General features: G+C 37.5%; 2 protein-coding genes across 2 annotated transcripts; one reads left to right on the top strand and one right to left on the bottom strand.

Moving 5' to 3' along the window:
- The first annotated feature begins 538 nt into the window (after positions 1–538).
- bnip4 (BCL2 interacting protein 4) lies at positions 539–4,530 on the top strand. Its single transcript, XM_028006521.1, has 6 exons — positions 539–771; positions 987–1,158; positions 1,297–1,357; positions 2,451–2,557; positions 3,255–3,404; positions 4,179–4,530. Exons 1-6 carry the CDS (start codon positions 729–731, stop codon positions 4,219–4,221), a joined length of 576 nt encoding a protein of 191 aa, XP_027862322.1. The 5' UTR covers positions 539–728; the 3' UTR covers positions 4,222–4,530.
- A 796-nt stretch (positions 4,531–5,326) lies between these two features.
- LOC114137729 (protein phosphatase 2, regulatory subunit B, delta) lies at positions 5,327–13,121 on the bottom strand. The gene is made up of 10 exons (XM_028006520.1): positions 12,941–13,121; positions 12,678–12,752; positions 9,748–9,845; positions 9,447–9,612; positions 9,255–9,367; positions 8,973–9,150; positions 8,697–8,861; positions 8,414–8,583; positions 7,253–7,344; positions 5,327–7,089 (listed from the first exon to the last, which is right to left on the bottom strand). Exons 1-10 carry the CDS (start codon positions 12,945–12,947, stop codon positions 6,810–6,812), a joined length of 1,344 nt encoding a protein of 447 aa, XP_027862321.1. The 5' UTR covers positions 12,948–13,121; the 3' UTR covers positions 5,327–6,809.
- Positions 13,122–22,008: the final 8,887 nt, after the last annotated feature.

Raw genomic sequence — 22,008 nt, 5'->3', positions numbered from 1 at the left:
TGGCATCTGCTTCTGCAGTATTTTGGGGGGTTCTTCTAGCAGCTCTGCACCTAAAACGTAGTTTTTTCCAGTCTTATTTACAGCCCCTGTAAATGTTAAGACAATAACAAAGACATTAAAGAACATAACCTATATTAATTAATATTTAATTAACAAGTAACTTTGCTAAAACAATTGTTGAACCTTTACATCCCCCTTCATCGCCCCCCTCTCAAGTGTTTATCAATACTTGACCTCAAACAACATGTTGTGACACAGCTTGGAAAGTGCCAGTGCAGCGACAACGCTGAAGAACGACAGTGATGAGTCATTGCTGCCATCTACAGACGGCTGAGTGGAACTGCAATATTTCAACAAACCTGCACAAAGAAATAAACCTGACATGAGCTAAGTTTTTTTTTTCTATATTGCTACAGTGATAATTTAAAAGATTTTAATATGCATCCATGATGCTTTAAACTTAACTGAAAGGGTATTCAGAAGACGTAGATGTGACCCTGCGCATGCGCACTGTCTCTGATGTCATACTGGAACTTGGTGTGCGTTTTATACGTGCCCTCCTTTTTGGTTCCAATCCCAGTTCGGATAAACAAAATATTGCGTCACTGTTATTGTGCTAGTTGAGCCTCCAGCTGGTTAGGGACATTTCGCCACCGTTTCACCTACATTCAGGCCTTTAAAGCTACGTTTCCGATTAAAATTCGTCACACGGCACAGGCACAGCGCAAATGTCGCTTCAAAAGGACGCTTCATCTGACGAGAGTTTGCAAGGTAAAGTATTTAAATCTAATGATATATAAAACATTAGAAACGCGTTGCTGTCTCTATATTTGATAGTTTCCGCCCCCCCCCCCCCTCATCGTGTGAACTGTTTGTTGTTCTGCTGTGCCCTTTACCCTTCGTGGCAGTTGTTACCAATACGCCTGTAAAAAAAAAAAAAGATAATAAAAAAAGAGTATTCATGTGTAGACACTGTTTATCCTAAGGTTCCTGGGTAGAGCTGCATTTCAGTGGAACTGGCTCCCAAGGTACCAGTCATCGAGGAAGTCAGGAGCACATTCCCACGTCCAGTCAGGAGGGGGACGTGGAGAAAATGCTCCTTGAAGCGCAACACGAGTCAGGCAGGAGCAGCTCCAAAGGAAGTTCCCAGTGCAACAGGTTGGTCTGCAAAAATAAAAATGAGGAAGAAGAGTCAGTGTTGCTCTTTCAACGTTGGTTGTGCAACACCTATTACCCAAGAAGCTGTCGTTGCGGGTGTGTTCACATCTCTGTTATGTATTTTCTTCTCCGCAACAGCCCACTCAGATCTCAGACTCCCCTTCTTCTGTGGAGAGGCTCAGAGGGAAACAGCTCTCAGGTAGAATATGTTGAAACTACTTAGTTTTTGTACATTTCCTCAAAAATGTATCAATGTTCCCTGATCTTTTTTTCCACATTCAACTGAAAAATTGTTTTTAGAACCACCTTGTGCTGCAATTGCAATTGGAAGTCTTCTGTGGAATGTGACTGTTGGCTTTGCAAGTTTACAGCCTGGGATTTTTGCCCATTTGTGTTTACAAAATAGCTCAACCTAAGTCAGATAGCATCGGACACAGCTACTCCAGTTTCATGTCTTTTAAAGCCTTTAACTTCCACGCCTTCCCTGTATTTAACTCCATCCAGCTTTCCATATCACCACAGCTGATGTTGCCTCTACCATGCTTCACTTGGCGATGGTGTGTTCAAGGGAGGTTGTTGAGTTAGTTTTCCACAGTGCACATCATTTTGCTTGTAGGCTAACAACTTTAAATTTGGTCTCATCTGACCAGAACTCCTTTTTCCACGTGTTTGTTGTGTCCCTTACATGGCTGGTGGTGAAGTTTAAACAACTCTTCTAATGGTTTTCTCTCTGCAAATGCAGACTCGTTGTTCTTTTTTTAAAATAAAAGTCAGATTTGTGGTGTGGATCACTAACAGTCATCAATATATTCTCCCTGCTTTGAATGTGTGCAAATCTTCCAGAGTTACCATAAGCCTCTTGGCTGTCCCTCTGATTAATGCACTTCTTGCTCAGCCTGTCGGTGTAAGTGGATGACCATGTTAACATTTACAGTTGTTCCATACTCTTTCCATTCTCATATAATGGTCTATAATAAAAACAATTCCTGTGGTTATAATGTAACAAAATGTTCAAGCAGTGTACTATAACGTGGTATACATTTACAAGACTGTAGCAGAACTATGTTTGACATGTCAAAGCAGGAACAAGAAAATATGTCCTAATAACTCCAGCATTCCTGTATAGGGAGGTCCTCATTTCTGCGTTCAGGCTTAGTTTGTGCAAGTGAATCAGTCTTAATATTACTAACGCTAATCTTGGACTTCATAGCCATTGTACACCCTGAAAATCATCTCTTGCTCATGTAACATTTTAAAACACAGACGGTTTTCATTGCTGTCTATTTTTCCAGTCAGACGAAGACTTTCAAGAGAGAAGACGTGAAGTGGAGAGACTGATGAAGAAAAATGCTGACTGGATATGGGACTGGTCCAGTCGGCCGGAGAACAGTCCGCCAAAGTAAAGACCTCTTTTTTTTGTTTTTTTAAACACAAAAGTTCGAACGTTTAGGGCAGTGTTTCCCAATCCTTGCCCTCAGGGCACACTGCTCTGCTTTAACATGCCTCATTCAACAAAAGCCTGGCAATCGGCCATCAATTGAAATCAGGTGTGTTGAAGCAGGTAAACATTTAAACATAGGGACGGTGTGCCTTGAGGAGCAGGGTTGAAAAACACTGACGAGGGCACTGCCGTTCACTGAGGTGCGTAGACTGGTTGCTGTTATCAAGATATACAGAGGTTTTAAAAGTTTCAAAAACACTTACATCTACTGTCACACTATTCCTACTATTCAAAACCCTTTGAGATTCCAAGGGAAGGTGACTGAGCAATAGCAATAAACAGATGCCATGAAAAACATTGCCATAACTGTAATAAACACTATATTAGCAGCTAGAGTAATCGCTACTTTTCAGTTTTAAATGAAGTCACTTTAGTCAAGGCTGTCATAGTTCTAGTGTAGTTTTAACTACAAACACTCAGGGCTCTAACCTAACCTGAATTAGATTGCTTATATTTTCCTCATACTGTCATATTTGTGATTTGCTGACTTCACGGTGGTATCTGTGTGAGCACGGGCGTTCGCATGACATTAAACCAGAAATAGCTGATCTTTAATCTATGCAATAGACTGAAATATTAATGTGCTGCTCTGCAGGGAGTTCCTGCTGAAGTACCCCAAGCACTCGACCTCGCTCAGCATACGGAACACCAGTGTCATGAAGAAGGGCGGCATCCTCTCCGCTGACTTTCTGAAGATATTCCTTCCCTCGTTAATCATTTCTCACATTCTCGCTCTTGGCTTGGGGTAAGCGGTAGGATTTATATTCCGACTCTGGGAATGTCGTGGAGTCTCATTAATTTTTACGCAGCACACAGGTGTATCTCAATAAATTTGAATATTACTGCTACGTTAATAAATTTCACAAATGGAATTAAAAAAGCTCAGCTCATATATCCTATAAATTTATTAGACACGGCGTAGTGTATTTCAAATATTTCTGTTAAATTCGATGTTATGAACATGATTGTGTGCATGGCCTACACAATCATGAAAAGACTGCTGTCTTGATAGTTGTCCAGCAGTTACTTACACATCCAACAAGAAGAGTAAGCCATAAAAGGTCATTTTTAAAAGTACTACATCCAAACATTTTATTAGGAAGTTGAGTGGAAGGAAAAAGTCCAGTAGGAATTGGTGCAAAAGCCAGAGTGGTAATGGCTTCCTTCAAAAGGTTGTGAAATCTCCCCGGTTCAAGTACTGAGTGCATGCACTGTACTGTGCAGTTTATGGCCATGTGGGGTTAACATTTCTGTTTTGGAAAATACATATTTTTTGTCTCTTCGCTGAAAACCTTTTTTTTTATTATTCCATTTTGGCGTTTTATGAACTGTAAGCCATAAACATCAAAATGGACAGAAATAATTGCCTAAATTAACATTATATTGAATCTATATCAGTTTCACTTTTTTGACATATTGAAATAAATCAACTTTTTGAATATATTCTATTTTTTTAGATGCACCTGTAATATTTGAACTTAAGGACTACTTTAACATAAAAATGTTTCTTTGTTTTCAGGATATTTATTGGGAAGCGCCTAACTTCTCACAACACCTACTGAGCAAGCTGCTGATGCGTGTAGGGACACCTCGTTACAACCAGCTTGTCATGCCTTAAATTGGGACCTGTGCCATGTGACCTGTGATTCTGACTGATTGCCCCACGCCAGCATGAAGAGCCGAGAATCTCCCACTGCTGTGTTGTTGAATGCACCACAACCAATCTCCCTGTCCATGATGTGTTCACTGTTAACTGAGATTATCGTTTTGCTGCTTACTGCTCCTTACACATGCATGCTATGGGACAAATATATATATAATATATATGTAAATCACTTTTTTTGATTTAATTAAAATCAGATTTAATTTATTATGATGTTCTGAATTTGCTGTTCTTTTTAGATCAGCCTTGTGATAAAAACAATAATAGGAAAATTGTTAGCTTAGTGTTGATCAGAAACTGCTAAGTGTAATAATAAAATATGTTAGAATTTTAAGGAAATTGGAAGGACATTTGATAAATAAATCAGCAAGTATATTTGTTATTCCAAATACAGTAATCTAACATATAGATCATTAAATGTTACACAAGTTATATGACAAAACCATATCTGTTTGATATTTTGTTTTGCAGTGCACTGTGAAATAATACTTCAGGTTTTCATTCACACAGGAAATGTGACCGTTTTAGTCCAAGTTCTAGATGTGTCTGTGTATGAAGTTTCTTCAATCCCTGACTCCAGGTGAAGTTAGCGAATTGTAAATCTCCAAATTCCTTAATAGGCTTTGATTCGCAATTCTCTAAAAGCTGCAGTTATTTTTCTATCACTTTTTCCTACCACTAAACTTTCCCACATATGCTTGGATACAAAACTCTTCTCCAATGAGCGGTAGTGACCCACGTCACTGACTCTTAATGGTTCAGAACTAGTTAAAATAATTACTGATAATGTTTTTTGGAAAGTAAAATGCAGCTATATTTTTATCAATATTTCATTTCTTAAATATTTAATGCTACATTTGCTTTTAAATGCAAGTGTTGGGATCCATTGAATTGTGCAACGTTTGGACCCCCATAGTGTGGAGGTTTGTATTAAACATTAATGTGCCTGATGGACTTCCAAAACAACCCTTTACCACGCATAATAAAAAGGAACGGAAAACATGCAGATGAACACAATTAAAATTTTATTGAACTTTGGTCAAAATAATAAACAAGTGAATACATTGCCACCATGTTAGGAATCAATGGACAAAGACAATGCATTATTATGTGTTTGTAACGTCATCGGTATACTTTTTGCGTAGTCAACCTTCATGTCTGCATTCACAACTACAAAGATCCACATTTGCAGTATGTGGTTCAGATCTGGGTGGCATCCCTAATCAAATGGAAAAAAAAAGGAAAAAAAAAAAAAAGGGCACATGTATGAGGCCTGTCTTTGTTTCCTACTTATTACAAGATTCGGAGGCACTCTATCACATAAACCGTATGTATGGTGTGCAATTTTCCTCCTTTATGTTTTTTCATAGACAGCCACGTGTAGCAGCAGTGTATGAGGACAAAACTCTATAAAATAGGATTTACAAATAATGCACATGAGGTTCGTATAACGCTCGGGGACGCAACTTGTAGCTGTAGCTGTCACTGGTTGAAGTAGGTATTAAGGCTGCAGATTCCCTTTGTCCTGGACTCTATTTTGTGCCGTTCAGTTTCCAGTCTGCATCCTAAAACAGTGTCAAAAAGTAGGACTTTAATATCTTCACGCAGACATTTTCCGACAGTAATTTCCAAACCGATTGCCCCAAATAGTTTTTCCTCGACAAGTTTGCCGTAGATCTGCTCGAAAAAAAAAAGAAAGAAGAAAAAAACAGTGGCGTGACTGGACATTTCTCCACCTCTCTACAACATAAAAACATGCAAAGCAATAAACATGTTTTAATACCTTACTTCTAAATTTAAAAACACATCTGTAGTTTTAGTTTCTTTTATTATGTCGATGACAAGGTGTACTTGAGTAGATACAGTCAGTGAATTTTATGTTGCTGTATTGACTGGGGGATAAAAAGAAGAGAACGGGGTAGGGGAAGGGAGGAAATGAAACAAGTCCACTTTTCAAATTCATGGGCCTTTTTCCAGCAGTAATTTGGCCTGAATACAAGACCAATGGGGGAATGTTACAGTTAGGCCTACTGGCCTATTCACCCGTGCTTCTCAGGGCCCAAAAATTTCTGAAAGATGAATACAACCTTGACAAGACGTCATTTTAAGGACTTCCGAGAGTTCTGTCGTTAAATTGTGAAATGAAGGCTTAAAATGTCAACACAAATAGCAATGTTCAAGGGTTTGACCTCTAGGAAGTGCCATTCCATCAATTAGACCCGAATTGGGCTTTCTGGGTCAGGGGAGGGGCGTGCTGATTGCCCTGGTGCCAAAGGCAAAGAACAACCTAAGCTCAGACTCGAAAATAAAACAGGCCTATGGATCAACCTCCTGTGGCAAAAAAAAGTAGACACGTGCTTTCAATTTCTTCACCAGGAGGAACAACAAGGCTGTTTCTTCTTATACAGATAGACAAGTAGTAGGCTTAACTACACAGGTATGGTAAAAGCCCTATCCTCTGGAGCCCCAAATATTTTTTTTTTGTTTTTAGTTGATTTTGTCCTGGAAAATGTACAAGTTGTTGGTGGCTGCCACAGCTATCACGTTATCTTTGGGGTGCCAGGCAGTGTGGAGGATCTTCTTGTTGAAGTCCAGGCTGTCCACGCTGATCTCGTCCTTCTTCCTCTTGCCGCCGGTGGACACTTTGCGGGGTTTGAGCGTAGCCCGTGGTTTGCTGCTCTCCCGGGACGCCTCCAGTGTAATGTCCCGCCTGGTGTTGCGGTCAAACATTCGGAAGAAGTTGTTGTAGGAGCCGGTCATGATGGCACTGGTGGAGGAAGTAAAAACGGATTACCTGCATTGATTGTCTTGCCATAAAACAAAAGGAGAAAAAAAAAAAACAAAGCGACTCGTGGATCGATGATGCTGAAAGATCTAAAGCGGCAGCAGGGGAACAATAACTGCTTGCAATAGGGAGGATGTTTGTTTACCTGTCACTGCCATTCCAGCAGCACTCAAACTTGTCAAAGATGCAGTCGTTTTCATACAAGGAGCAGAGCTTACTGCGAAGGTATTCATGGACCTGAAACAAAACATTTTAATAAACATGAATACTTGACTTAAAAAATACAATTGCTTTTAAAATCTTAAAGTAGTGACACAAAACTTATTATAAATTTATAGCCTACGTTATTTTTAAACAATCATTGTCTGCAAAAGCAATAAATGGAGAGCAGTGAATTGCATGTTGTCAAGCAGGAATAATTGAGCCCAGAACTCAAGAGCTACTTATCCTGCAGCTTTCAGATGCATCTGTTGAACACACCTGAATCTGATGAGGGAATTAAGGCATTTGATTTAAGTGTGCATCCAAAAGTTGCAGAATGTTCGCTCTCAAAGATTGGACTTGGGCACCAATGGCACCTGATAGTGTTCCATTGTATGCTAATGTTATTGTAGCGAAATATAGCATACACGCATGACTTTCATAGTAAGTACAACTTATGTTAGGCAACATTTTGATGTATTGTAGCTCAAGACAGCATATAAATTCAATGAGCAGAGCTGAAAGTGGCTAACAAGCACTTGTTAGCATATTAGCCAAAGACAGCGTATACTGCTTTTAGCACAACAGACAGGGTTAGCTAACATAAGCCAACATACTATTAATAACTTGTTAGCTTACACTAGCATTTTAGCTAATGAGCATTTTAGTGAAACATTGTGTTAGATATTGACAGGAACATGCTAGTGTTAGCATGTCTGATATTTATTTTGGAGTGCTATTACTCTAGATTCCCAGTGGGCCTGAAAATCCCAAAGTTAATACATTTTAGGGATAACATAGCTGTCCCTGTACACACCAGGATTTCTTCAAGACTTTTCTAGCTTAATGTTATTTTGATTATCTGTATGTCAATGGAGCTGTCATCAAATATATTTCTCTTAAAAAAAAAAATCCGAATAAATATAAAACATAAAAATTACTCTAAATTTGGCGGTTATTTACTGTTACTTACTCAATGTTGTTGAAATGATAGATATAAGTCATAATAGTCTTATTGGATTTACATTTGATATATTTGTACTAAGTGCAGAGAGATGCACCTAAAATAGTTGTTTTAAACCCCTGCAGAAGTAGATCTATGCACCTGATACGTCTCCACTGGTCTGTTCTCCATGTTGAGGTCCCAAACCTTGACGGAGAGGTAGTCACGTGTCATCATATAGCGTCCGCTGTGACTGAACTTCACGTCTGAGATGGAGGAGATGATCTCTGAGAAAAAGGATCGGCTGCTTGGATCCTCAGGTTCCTCAAAGACTAAAAATACACATACACACACATTAAAAGAAAAATGAGAATGGCTCCCAAAACTACATTTACAAACAGCAAGTGCGGTAATCCTAATATCCTCTATTGAGCCATAAACTTACACTTTGAGTGCCTATCGCAGAGTGCCGCTGCTCGCATGTCACACAGGCGGATGGTGCCTTTGCTACTGCTGTACACAAATACATTGCATTGGTGTGGATGGCACTCAGCAGCTGTGATTACTTCTGTCAGTTCTTCCATATTGGCGGGCTTGATGTCTACTATATCTGGGAGAGCAGTGTTAAAGGAACAAACCGCCTTCTCTTTCAGTAAGATACAGACGCCAAACGACGAGGCATGCGTTTGATATCTGATATATATGATCAAGAAAAGGATACTAAAACTTCTGTCTGTGATTTCCAAGTGCCATAGATTTATTCTTAGGTCATCTGCAGAGAGGTAAGTTTCATGGTCACTATTTACAGAAATGGAATTAATGTGATAGGTGTGCGCATTTGCAAAGATCCTCCGTGGGCTTGCTTCTACCATGAGATCCATTGGCATCAGAACAGGTACCTAAAAGAAAATGCAGAACAATCACTTGTTATCGATTTTAAAAGTTTTAGAACTCATCAAAGCAAAAAAAAAATGAGGCAGGTTTGAACTGTGGTTGAACATACCCGTAAAGAGGTGATTCTAAAAGGATCTCTGAGTCGCCCATCTTCATCTTTTAGGTTGTAACCCTCTGCCCGTTTATCTCTTTCGCTTATTTTCCACAATTTGATAGTTTTATCTGCCAGAAGTTAAAGACGTCGTCAGTTTTGAAAATCATGTGTGAGCATGAAGTCTAAAACCAAGTCAAGGCCTCTTACCGTTTGTTGAAAGTAGAAAGTGAGCAGCATTTTGTTGGGGTAGCCATCTTATTTTATTAATTTTTTCCTCAATTTCTAAACTTTTCAAATAGTCAAATTCTGGCTCATGACTCTGAAAAGTGCTATAGACGTTGTACTCCCCACGCAGGTGTGGACGATTCTTAGACTGAGGAGAACAATAAATAAGAGCACACACACAAAAAAAAACATGAGTCACCAGGTTTAAATCCTTTCACTGCAACAGAGGAGGGAGGAGGGATGGCATGGCAAACCATCCCTTACTATACTGAATAAATCTTACCTCTTGTTCATGTTGAAATATCACTACTCGCCCTCCCTTGTCTCCAGTTGCAAGTAAATCTCCAGAATAGTTGAACTCAACAGTTGAGATTATGTCAGCTGAAAAAAAAAAACACGCATATTGGGTGACTGCCACTTCACCCAACATTGCCTTTTTGACAAAATTTAATATCTGTATGGCAGTTAATTTTAAGATCTCCAGAATTTTTCTGACTTCTCACAACCACAGTTATATAAATCTAAAATGATTTCAAATGTCATCAAGAGGTGTGAAAATGAGCGTGAGGTTGCTATAGCACTATGCGGCTCTGTGGAGCATTTCAATAGTATCATCTTAAGGAGGAAGAACAATACTGATGTGAACACAGCAACAGATTTCTTGGTGACAGCAAGTGTTGACCTGATGATAAAAAATATATATATCTTTTGGTTTATGCTGTCTACTTGCTGGCCTAACATCTACATTTTTGCAGCAGCATTAATAAGTATAGACTGTATTTCAGTGTATTTGTACGTTGACCAGTATACTTGCTGGAGCATCACCAATATATTGGCCAGAATTCAAATTAGACATTTTTTCCTTGATTGACATGAACGTTTTATTTATTTATCAAAACTTAAGAACCATAAAAATTTTCAGTCTAAAAAGAATCAACCAACGGCAACTACTTTGATTAACTTCTTTATTTTAATATATGGAAAAACATAAAAATAACAAAGAAACATTAACTTTGATTTAAAATAAAATGGGAATAGTTTAGCAATTCTTTAACTGGTTTTGTTACATTTTAAAACTGAAACCTTTAGTAAAGAACCTGCAGCACATGTTTTACTTTTAAAATATAAAGGGGAAAAAATAACCTGATTGGCAGCTCAGAAAATAAACACAACAGGCAATCAGCTTTGGCTAGAAAACCTTGATTGATACGTATCTAAATATCCTTTTTATGCATGTCAACAGCAATAAGCAAAGCAGTAAGTTAGAAATAAGCTCTACGGATCTGGAACTCAAAGGTTGCACACTGGATTTCTGATTCAATATTTTACAGTGTTTTTAATTATCTGGATTGCCCTTGATCTATTCTACCTCAAAATCTGCAAACTTTAACTCTGTCAAATCTGTGAAGGATTACCTTGATCTATGATTATGGTCAATAAAACTTTGGTTTGTCTAAATTTAGAAAAGTGTCAGTTTTCAAGCATTTTCTTTCATACCTAGACTGACCCAAGATCAGCAACATCATTTTTTTTAAAGGAATGTGGACTACTCCTGGTTTACATTTAAGTAGCTTTTAGTTTTATGTATTTATTACAAAGTATGCAGCGACTGTTGGTGCTCCAGGGGATTAACTTTTGAATATGCTAGTCATGGCCGCACTGTCCCATAAAAAGGACATTTTATTTGCTATTGCAGATTGTTGTTTTGAAAATTAACAAAAGATAATTGTGTGTAACATACACAAAATAGCAATTGTTACTTGTTGAATATAAGTTACTATTTTTGTACGTGACATGATATTGAGCTTATTTTAAAAGAGTTAGTCTTATGATAATTAAGTACAATACAAGTAGAATTTATAAATCCACCAAATCGTCTGTTAACACTTTCCGCGTATCCCGAAACTAACAAAAAACAAACTGATTTGACACATCAGCACAAATAAATCAGCCTGTGTGAGGTCCAGAGATTCCAACAAAAATTAGAAATACTTTATTTTAGGATGCAACAGTGTTTCATTTGAACAAGAATGCATCTTTTACATAAAGCAGGATTTTTTTTTATTGCTTTTCCACCATTTTACAATGGTGTAAACATAATTCGCTACCAACAGATGTCACCTGTAGGCTGAATAATAAAAGACTATTTACAAGCCAATTATCTAACATTTCGTCGCCATTAAAAATCCTGAAAGTTGATCAAATATTGTAAATAACCACAAGTGTTTTCATTGCAGCAAATCTGAATGTGTTTTATTTTGCCTGTAATTTTGACATTTGTTTAACTGCTTAACGTTATATGGCAATCATAAATAATTTTTTTAATAAACATTGCTGTTTACTTTTGGTCACAACCTTAAACAAATTTCAGTATAAATTGAGAAGCATAAATTACTTCAGAATTTCAGCTTTTAAAGCTGCTGTAGCAGTACTAATTTTTAACACGCACATGATTTTAACACTTGAAAGTTGTTACCCTTTCAGATAAAATATTTGGGTTTGACAAATAGGTCTTATGACATGCACAAATTTTGCTAAAACATCTAGCTTAATATTCTTTTAATAATGCCAGATCCCAAAAACGTGGTGAAACCCTGCAGCAAGATCAAAGGCCAACTTCAACATCAATGAAATAATTCAGAAAAGCAGAAGACAATTATGATGATTTCTAGTTTAAAAATGTTCCATTACTCATACAATGCCAAAAGGCTCCAATAGAAATTTGTTTAGCCTGTAAAATAGCATTTCCTTGAATGACTAAATATGTATACAGAGGGAGTAACAGTGTTGCCTCGCTGCTAGCGAATACCTGAAATGTCATTCTACTGACAATGAGGAAGTACGCTTCAGGTACAGGCAGTGCAGACATGCACCGAAAAAGGGAAGGACGGGCCATATTTCAGCGACTGACAGCCAAATACGCACAGCGACTCTTCATGTATGAATGAAAACAAGCCATGATGTCACGCCAGCAGCACACTGACATTTAGCTCCCACCTAGCTTACAGCTAGTTAGCGAAAACAGCAATTCACAGGGTAAGGGCGTTCCCACAACCACAGTCACACAAAACGGGAGAACTGACTTTTAAAATAAACCAGGCTTGCATCTGTGGCTACGTGTCGAGACTTTCCTTTCAAGCCCACAGAGCGCCATCCCCGCGGTATCCGAGTAGCAGCTTTAGCTTAGCTGCCGAGCTAACGCTAGCTACATACCTTCCGCAACATCTTCATCTATGGCTCCTTTCACTTGGGAGAAACACCACTGGAAATCATTTCCTCCTGTAACTCCTGTGAAAAGAACGATGGCGTTAGTTTGGGTTAGACCATTTCCTTCTTTTAGTTTTACAACTGGTGATGAGATGACCTGACAGGGACACAGTTTTGACAACTTAGCTCGCTAGCGCTAACGTTGGTTCAGATTCAGGCCACACCGAGAGAAAGGTGGATCCTTTTTCCTCCCTTCAAAAGTAGCTTACCCGCCATTGCTTCATTTAGCAGCTTTTGTTGCACGCAGCTTCCGATACCCGATCAACCCAACGCGGCTCGCTCGCTCCGGGAAACGGATAGCATCAACAATCAGTGAGAAGACTCGGGTCCAGATCTGTCAAGACCACGGAAATTATCCGTGATTTTTTTTTTCTCTTCCAAAATGGCGCACGGTACATGGAGAAACGACGTCATGCACACATGCCACATCCTGGCTCCATCCATCCTCCCGTGCATCCCTTTCTAACGCCTTATATTTCCCCTCTTTCTTCCATTTATCCAACTTTATTACACCAAACTAGATCATAAAACCTCCGCGTCTTGTTTTAAAGACACGTTTTCCGTTCTTTGGCGACTGAGTCAAACATTACATCCAGAGAACAGCTATGAAAATGATTTCTAAATTTAAAGTAAAGAAAATACATCTCAACGAGCTACTATCAGACTCTTACATTTTTAGACCGTGTGTTCAACAGGCGGCATATTTTTTTATTTATATTTTAAATGCGAAGGGTTAGAAATGCAAAAATATTCTTTTAAAACATATCGTTAGATTTTTTTATAAGTTTTGTGACATGATTACAAATTTAAAGTACGGTAAGATGCAATTTAAAAACGTGACAGGACAGGGTACCAATGGTTCTATTTGACGGGCATTTGGTGACATCTAGTGGTGAAATGGTGGAAGTCAATGTCACTGTTATTGAATAACTTGTATATGGTCAAAAAGTGTTACATTAAAAAAAACAAAAACATAAGCGATTAAATAAATATCCCTAAAGGTGATTATTAAACATTCGAGATAAATGTTTAATAAATGCATGCATAATTATTGAAATCTTTCAATGATGTATGAAATACATGGATAAATTGCAATTTGGATTTGTTAAATGACTACATTGTATACACATTCCAAACAAATGCTGACATAAGCAGGTTTTTCTGTTCAGACAAGTTCACCTTGAAAACAGATCACTAGATGATCTCCGATCTCCGAAAATATCTAAAGTTTTATCGCAGAACCTACAGGAAGAGTTTGCAACTGTGTGAGATACACCAGAAAAACACTGCATAGGTTTTACTCCTATGGAGATGCGCAAGGATGAAACCTTTGCTCTTAAAGGCCCATACATAATGCAGATAAAGACCAGGACTACTGAAGTAAATCTCTTTTGGCAGATAAGGTCAAAATGGTATTATGTACAACACCAGAGAAAAGCCAATTAAAGCATTTGAGGAAAAGAACATTTTCAAAACCGTGAAGCATGAATGTCAAAAGGTGATGGTTTTGGGATGCTTTGACTCCACCATGAATTCTGCTGTTTGTCACACGGTTCTGGAGAAAAATGTGATTCTGTCCACAAAAAATCAACATGGATAGTGACCCTAAGCATATCAGTGAATATATCTGGGTGAGAATTAAGACACGGAAAGTCCTGGGCTGATTCAGAATTTCAATCTTGATCTCATTGAGATGCTGTGGGTGACGTGAGACAGGCTGAACATGGACCATGGCAGAACGGGGCTAGGTTGTCCTAATTTTTTTCTCAAACTAGATACATTTTGATTTACACACGGTTTGTTTTATCAATGAAATTACAGTCATGTTTTAGCACTCATCTATAAATAAATGACTATTTTTTCCAGCGAAAAAAAAAACGATTAAAGATTAATCCTTTTAAATGTCTCAATCAAAAACCGCAATTTGGAATATCCTTATTTTTTCAAATGGATGAATTTGTGGGTGAAGATAAAAATAGAGCAAACAAAATTTCAAGCCAACAACACATCTGCTTTTATTTCATCGCTCGATCATATTAATGTTTCAACAAAAATATAATGTTTTTTTAGATACACTCTAAGTTGGGCTGCAGTTTCCACTAAATGTATCTTGCAATATGAAGGATAGCATCATAGAGAAAGCTGTAATGTTCCACTTGTGAAAGTAAATCTGCTGGCCTTCACCTTACAATTCTGAAACAGAAAGGTTACATATAAAAAGACAAAAGAAAACAACCTGTAATACCTTTCTTCCTTTCATTCAATGTTTTAAGATAGTCTCATTTAAATTTAACCCCAAAATAAATAATAAAAAAACAACAGAAGAAGAAAATATGTATGAATTAATGCAAAAGACTGAATATCTTATGAGGCAGCACATCATTTCAGCTGTGTATTTGTTTATTCCACAAAGTAGTATATTTCTCACAAAACAAACCAAAACAACTTTTCAAATGCTCCTCGACTCAACCGGAATTTATGCTGCGTACTTATTTATTTAGCATGCTCAATCAAAGTAGTGTAAAAATACACCGAGAAATAAATGTTGGAGCAGCAGAATTTGTTTATAGTTTCATACTTGTGATGCTGTGTGAAGTGCTTCCTGTACAATGAGTGCTGTCATGAACTGGGAATAAAACGCTTGCCCATTGGGATTGATAGTGCTATAAAAAAGTCACATTCCAAAAAAATATGAGGGGAAAAAATTTCATGTAGCGTGGGAATGCTTGATATCTGGGCCACATTTGAGCGGATAAAGTAAGCACATTTGTTCCTTTGAGTGCACAAACTGATAGAAGCACCCTATTTAAGTGCATACTAATATATGTATATATATATATATATTAACCTGAAATAGGTCCTCTTTTCTTTTTACATTTTCCTCTTTGTTATAAAATATCTCTGTGACTTGGAAAAGCACTATTTCACAGTTAGTAATTGTGATCCATGAGCAAGATGTCTTACACAGAAATAGTACCTGTGACTTCTTTTGTTATACGTTTTCTTCATCTGCAGATTCTCCTGGAGGTGTCAAGACAATGGATAGGAGTGCAGCCTCAAAGACCTGGACCAAACTTGACCAAAAATCCTCTCTCCAGTATCTCCCGAGCTATGTGCATCTTTCTCATCAATCACACAGCGTGTCCCGTGGGAAGGAGCCGAGCAGAGGCCTGGAGGTTAGGCACACTCACGCACAAACACACTCACACATCAACATACACAGAAACAACCAGTGAGAGAGGAAAAAGAAGAAAACTGACATAAATAACAGAAAAATTATGCATTAGGCATGTTAAAAACAGATAATTATGCCATATCTCTTCTTCTGCTTCACCTTTTGCACCAATCCCCTTTGGTTATTGCAGATGTGGGAAGTTGCGAAAATTGATTAGAGGTGTACCCCAAGGCTTAGTTCTTGACCCCCTCTTTCTAGTTTACATTGAGCTGATTTGAAAATAAGCAGCAGGAAAAAAAAATTGTCTGTGGTGTACCCCAAGGCTCAGTTGTTGGCTTAGTATTTTAGTTCATATTGAACTGATTTGAAAATAAGCAACACAAGCAAAATTATCTATGGCTTGATGGAGGTTTCAAGACGGATGGTGATGATACAGTTTGGATGTAGCTATTCAGGACATTGCATGGATTGATATTTGGTATGCGTAGAGGCATGGCTTGTAAATTTATACATTATGCTGGCTGTAAAAAAAAAAAAATCTTTTGTTTGCTTGATGTTTTAGTTACATTAATTGTTAAACTGAAGTTTAATTGGTAACTTATGCTGCAAGTACAAAAAAAAATATTTTGGTTTTGAATTCGACATTTGACAAGGTGAAGAAAACCTGCGAAAGCAATCTTCTACAGACTTGAACTGATCAGACAGTAGTTTCTAGTTTATGTCACAAATTACTATTATGACACTCTTGACATACTGGTTCAGTAACTCCAATGCAAACTGTAGAATTAGTTTATGTAGAGATTTTCTTGAATAAATATCATTCTCTTTAGGAGAGGTCAACAAATGGATTTGCAGACCCACAGAACTACTTCTGAACTCATACTGGGGTCATTTTAAAATAAAACTGAAATGATTTGTAAAGACCAGCTATATTGCTCACTATATTTTCTTTTTACTTTAATGATATTATGTTATATAATTAATTACAATGCTTACAGGTGTCGCAAATCAGCCAGCGCTGAATAATGCCATGCAAAAGTGTACATTTGCATTGAATTTTTCCAGATTATTTATTTATTTATTTTACTTTTGAACCACAAAATTCAACGTTTAATTAAAATTTGATGTGACAGACCAAATCAACAGTTGCCCATTATTGTGAAGTTTTGGTTGTCAAGTGTTGTGTGTTTACAATCAAACCTAAATTTACTTGGATAGCTCGAAAATTAAATCTATTGCAACCACCTGCCGTGAGAAGTCAAAGTTAGTAAATAGAGCCCACCTTCCTGTTATTTATTCTAAGTGCAGTTGTTCTGAAAAGGCTTTGTTTGTTAGAGATCATTAGTGAACAAACAGAATTATGAAGACCAATAAATGTAGCAGATCTGCAACAAAGCTGAGGAGAATTTGAAGGCAGGGCTAGGTTATAAGGCAATATGTCAAGCTTTGAAAATCTTGCTAAGAACTGTTCAATCTATTATCTGAAACTGGAAAGAGTACAAGATTATTGTAAAAATACCAAGATATGGATGTCCACCAAAACTGGACCACATAAGAGGAGCATTATGAGTGGTAATTCTGGGGGAGCTGCAAAGATCCAGAGATCAGGGGAAAGAATGTGATGACATATCTGTTTTTTTTATAGAGGAGTGGAAAGAACAACGCCAAAAGACCCCCAGTGTGCTGCTATGTTGGGAAGACAGCAAACATGTAGAAAACTTACTTCTCCTAGAATATACTGTATATAATTGAAACATAGTGTTTGAAGTATCGTGCTGTGTGAACGGTTTACTTCAGTGGTGAAAGGGAAGCTTAAGCTAGAGAGAGCTAAGTACTGGAAGATTCTGAAAGAAACCCTGACTTCACAAGTGACCATAGACATACAGCTGGAACTACAATATCACAGTTTACATTAAAGCATATTAATATGTATTGTTTTCCTTCAACTTCACATACTTTGTGTTGGTCAGTTAACAAAAATCCCAATAAAACACACACAATGATTGTGGTTATAACTTCACAAAATGTGAAAAAGTTTAGAGGTGTAAATACTTTCTGAAAGCATTGTGCATTAGTGTACATGTGTTAATATGTAGTTTGTCCTGATAGCAATGAACTACAAATCAATGAGCACAAATGGTTCTGATGTTGCAAAAGAATCGTTTTAAGAACCTTAACCTCTATGTTATGTTTGACTTACTTTTAAACATGTTGGTTTGTTTTTATGTAGCTTTCACCTTTAGCTAAATACATTGTGATAGAACTGAACGTTATTTGCTCCATAAGGTACAAAGAGTTCCTGATTTTTAAAATAAAAGCTTTTCCTACGACATATGTGATATAGTAACAAAGAGTGCTGTATTTGGACCTTTGAATTGAAGGAGTTTTGAGAAAGAGAAATTGTATTTATATGATGTCGTTTATCTTATAAATGACATAATAATATGTCATATTTCCATTTAGATTCTGAAAATGTGTTGCGATGCCAAATATCAAACTATTAAAATCATTAGACTCTTTTTTGGTCTATGTGAAATATTTGACTGAAACCTAATTTGCTATTTTATAAACTAAATAATTAAATCGTGTTTGTAGGATTTTTAAATATTTCTTTACAGGTTTACAGCTTTGGCAGTGACTGTGTGTGTGTGCTGCCGTAGATTCATCAGGTATAAGGAGAGGTGTTGACTTTATTCCGAGCCTCCAGTAACACCACTGACTCTGATAGTTCCCCATCCCTGTGGGAATTCATTATAAGACAGCTAGAGGCTGCTTGTGGATGGTTACTGTGCTGCCCGTATGTTAACTTGTCGCTATCGCGCAAGGCAAACATGTGGTGCAGCTGCTTTCTCTGGCTGTGGGCAACCTGGAGAGATTGATTGGTGAGCCTTCTGTTTTATCCAGGATCAGGGCCACATTCAGTAGACAAGGTGCCTCCGGAGAAGCAGCCATTTTCCCCAGAAAATATAGCTCATTACCAGCACAGACAAAATGAAGGTGTATTGACTTTTTAACATCTTACAACACACCTATTCCTGGGCCGTTTAAAACAGCGTGCATTTGTTTTTCTGGAAAATCATTACCTTATTGTATTCTTGAGCAAAAAAGAGGCATAATATGAGTCAACTTTGTTTTGGGGAGAGGAAAAAAAAAAGAGAAAAAGTCGATGCAGCCACTGTCCTCTTGCAATTTGGTGCGAGTGGACGCACAGAGGCATTAAAGCACAACACAAACACACTCCTCCCCCACACTCGGCCTATCAGACGGTCTTTAACACAAGCCATTGGCCAGTGGATGTGTCTGCCCTGCTCAGGGGCATTAAGCTCTGTCCAGGCCTTCACTCTTTACTTACAGACACACACAAACGCACGGACACACACATACACACACAAACAGCAAAGGCAAACACAATCAATTATTCAAGACTCCAGTTTTTGGCTCGTGTTTTTTTTTTTTTGTTTTGTTTTGTTTTTGTTTTTTTTCTTTCCTTATTATTTTTGATTCTGTTGCTTCTGTAACATCTTCTGGCAACCTTAACAGCCGGAAGGCCAGATGAGTGAAATGTGAGGCCTGATGACTTGAGGTCTGTGTATGTCTTTGTAATTTAGATGGCAGAGTGTAATTTGCATGTGTAGCCTTCGACATTGCCTCATTTTCTGAAAGAAGGTTGTCCTTGCAGCTCACCACAAACTAACGGCTGTCAGAGACCTGGCTCGAAGGGCAAATCTTTGTTTATTTCCCCCCACATGTGTGGTCATTTAATGTGGTTATGCCCCACCCTGTAGCCCACGTGTATTCAGTGAAAAGGTACACAGACTTGCGCTCTTGTTTCTTTTTATTTTCTACCTTCATTGTGCCCACTGTGTGATATGCTGTGCAGCTTACTTTATGTGCACAGGGACTGTCGCTCTTCAGTGTGCAAATGCGTTCACTAGATGGCACTATGGCACTTATTATTCAAGCACATCATTTTTATTCTGGTTGATAAACCTGTGTGTATGTCACTGGCACAAACAGTTTAACCAGACCTAATAGGTTTTCTTCCGTTTTAATTAATGAATAGTTATTACCTTTAATTGTAAAAAAAAAAAAAAGAAACTAGAAATCTAATTTCAATAGCATGGGTTTGATGTAGGAAAACACACATAGCTGGACTCGTGCAGAGCATCAAAGTTTCCAGCTGGACTCTGAGCACATGCGCCTCGTTTTATGGGCTCAGCTGCACATCAAACAGAGCACACTCTTACAAATCAATGAAAACAGAAAAGAATTACATTGCGGGGAATGTACCAGGTTGCGAATCCTTGCAGCGATGATGTCCTCGTAACAGATCATATTGTAAATAAGATGGGTTAAATTGCACTTGTAGCTTCCCTTCAAACAGTCAGGCTTTTTTCTCTCAGGGGGGCAAAGAGAGAGAGAGAAAGAGAGAAGGAGAGGGAAGCGCTGCCGACTCTTCCTCTAATAACGCCAGACAATGAGATCCTGGCTCATAACGTAGGCCTCCACTATATAGAACAAGTAGCGGGGGCTTAGCAGCTAATAAAGTGGCAAGTCTTCAAATCCATGTCAGAGGAGCAGAGTGCCACGGGGACCTTTCATAGCACTTGTACGAGCAGGTTCCAGTGCAGTGTAAAGGTTACACATCCGCGTTGTACTGATCTAACCTGATGAATTGCCTTAAGCCCCACAAATTTTCAAGGCTGTTTTTAGTTTTTTTTTAAACGCAGAACCGAATAATTCTCCGTCTCTCTGAAAGATGGCAGGCGAAGACATGAGAGGGGAACGGATCCTAAAAAGCAAGAGCATCTACATTCAGTGTGAACTTTGCTATTGAATCTGACAAAAATACGACTTCAGCTGTTAAACCTGATTTAAAGAATCTGTCCAGGGGTATATATTTTTCCACTGACAGATGCAGGCTGATAATAAAAATACAGATGGGTAATAAAGTACAGATTTCCACTGCCAGATTTCACAAAATACAAAGTCTTTGAAAAAAAACACTGATGGAAAAAAACAGCTAATCCTGCTTTTTGTTTAATTTGGTTGACGGCAACACAGAAAGGTAAGAATTTAACATTTCGGCTTGAAAAATTCATCTCAGTTAAAAGCATTAAACAGACTATAAGTTTTATTTTATTTTATTTTAAAAATAAAGACACCCAACTTGGCTCATAGTAATGGCTGCTGATTTTTAATAATGAAATCTGCTCACTGTAGTCCAACCATGGCTGTCATCACAAATTCCCTGTGTTTTATTGTTGAAAATTCTGATGTGTTCTGACTTAAAGTCATACAAAACACAGGGAAACACCTTTAAAGGTGGAATATGATTAAAAACATCCTTGGAAAAATAAGAAAAATACAAATAGACACACAAAAACATACATACAACAGAAGTCTGTGTTGCCCTATGCCATATATGATGTAACCAAAAATATGTGTCCATACAAGCCTGTTTTAAGGAGTGTATATTTTCTCCGTGTTAAATAACAATTTCTTGATTTTTGTAGTTGTTTTATACCTAACAACCTAGTTTTGGAATTATTTTTACTCCTCAATAAGAGTCACTTTTGGTACTCCTTACGCTTAGTTTTATGCCAGGTAACTTTTTTTTACTTTTTCTGCATGGAAATAAAGGTTTTCTAAAACTATTTTTGTTTTCTAAAACAAGTATGGGCTTAGAGTGGAGGCAAGTTTCTTATATGTATGCAAATCACAACAGAATGATGGTTAAAGTTCAAGATCTTTAAGCTTAGTCCATATTTAAATACAGTGTTTTTTTTATGCTTTTTTTGTTTTATTATGGGGAAAAGAATCATGACATCCTTTCTAGATGTTTCTAAAAAACATTAGTCAACTTGATAGCAGGTATTTATAAGGTCACTGAAATGCTCCAAAATCAAAGTCACGCTGTTTTACATACTTTTGATCAAGAGACAGATTAAAGTTTAGACTATAAAAATGATCATTTTCAAATAGTTTCAGCTTTCTAGATTCACAAAATTAAAATACCAAACTTAAATGTAAACGTTTTCTTAGGAGATTTATACAACAAACCATTGAAAAAAATTATATATACAGTTCAGGAATCCCAAA

The sequence above is a fragment of the Xiphophorus couchianus genome, chromosome 22, assembly GCF_001444195.1.
Source record: "Xiphophorus couchianus chromosome 22, X_couchianus-1.0, whole genome shotgun sequence".
Classification (NCBI taxonomy): domain Eukaryota; kingdom Metazoa; phylum Chordata; class Actinopteri; order Cyprinodontiformes; family Poeciliidae; genus Xiphophorus; species Xiphophorus couchianus.
The sequence above is the reverse complement of the archived record's forward strand: the minus strand, read 5'-3'. Positions and strand labels throughout refer to the sequence as shown.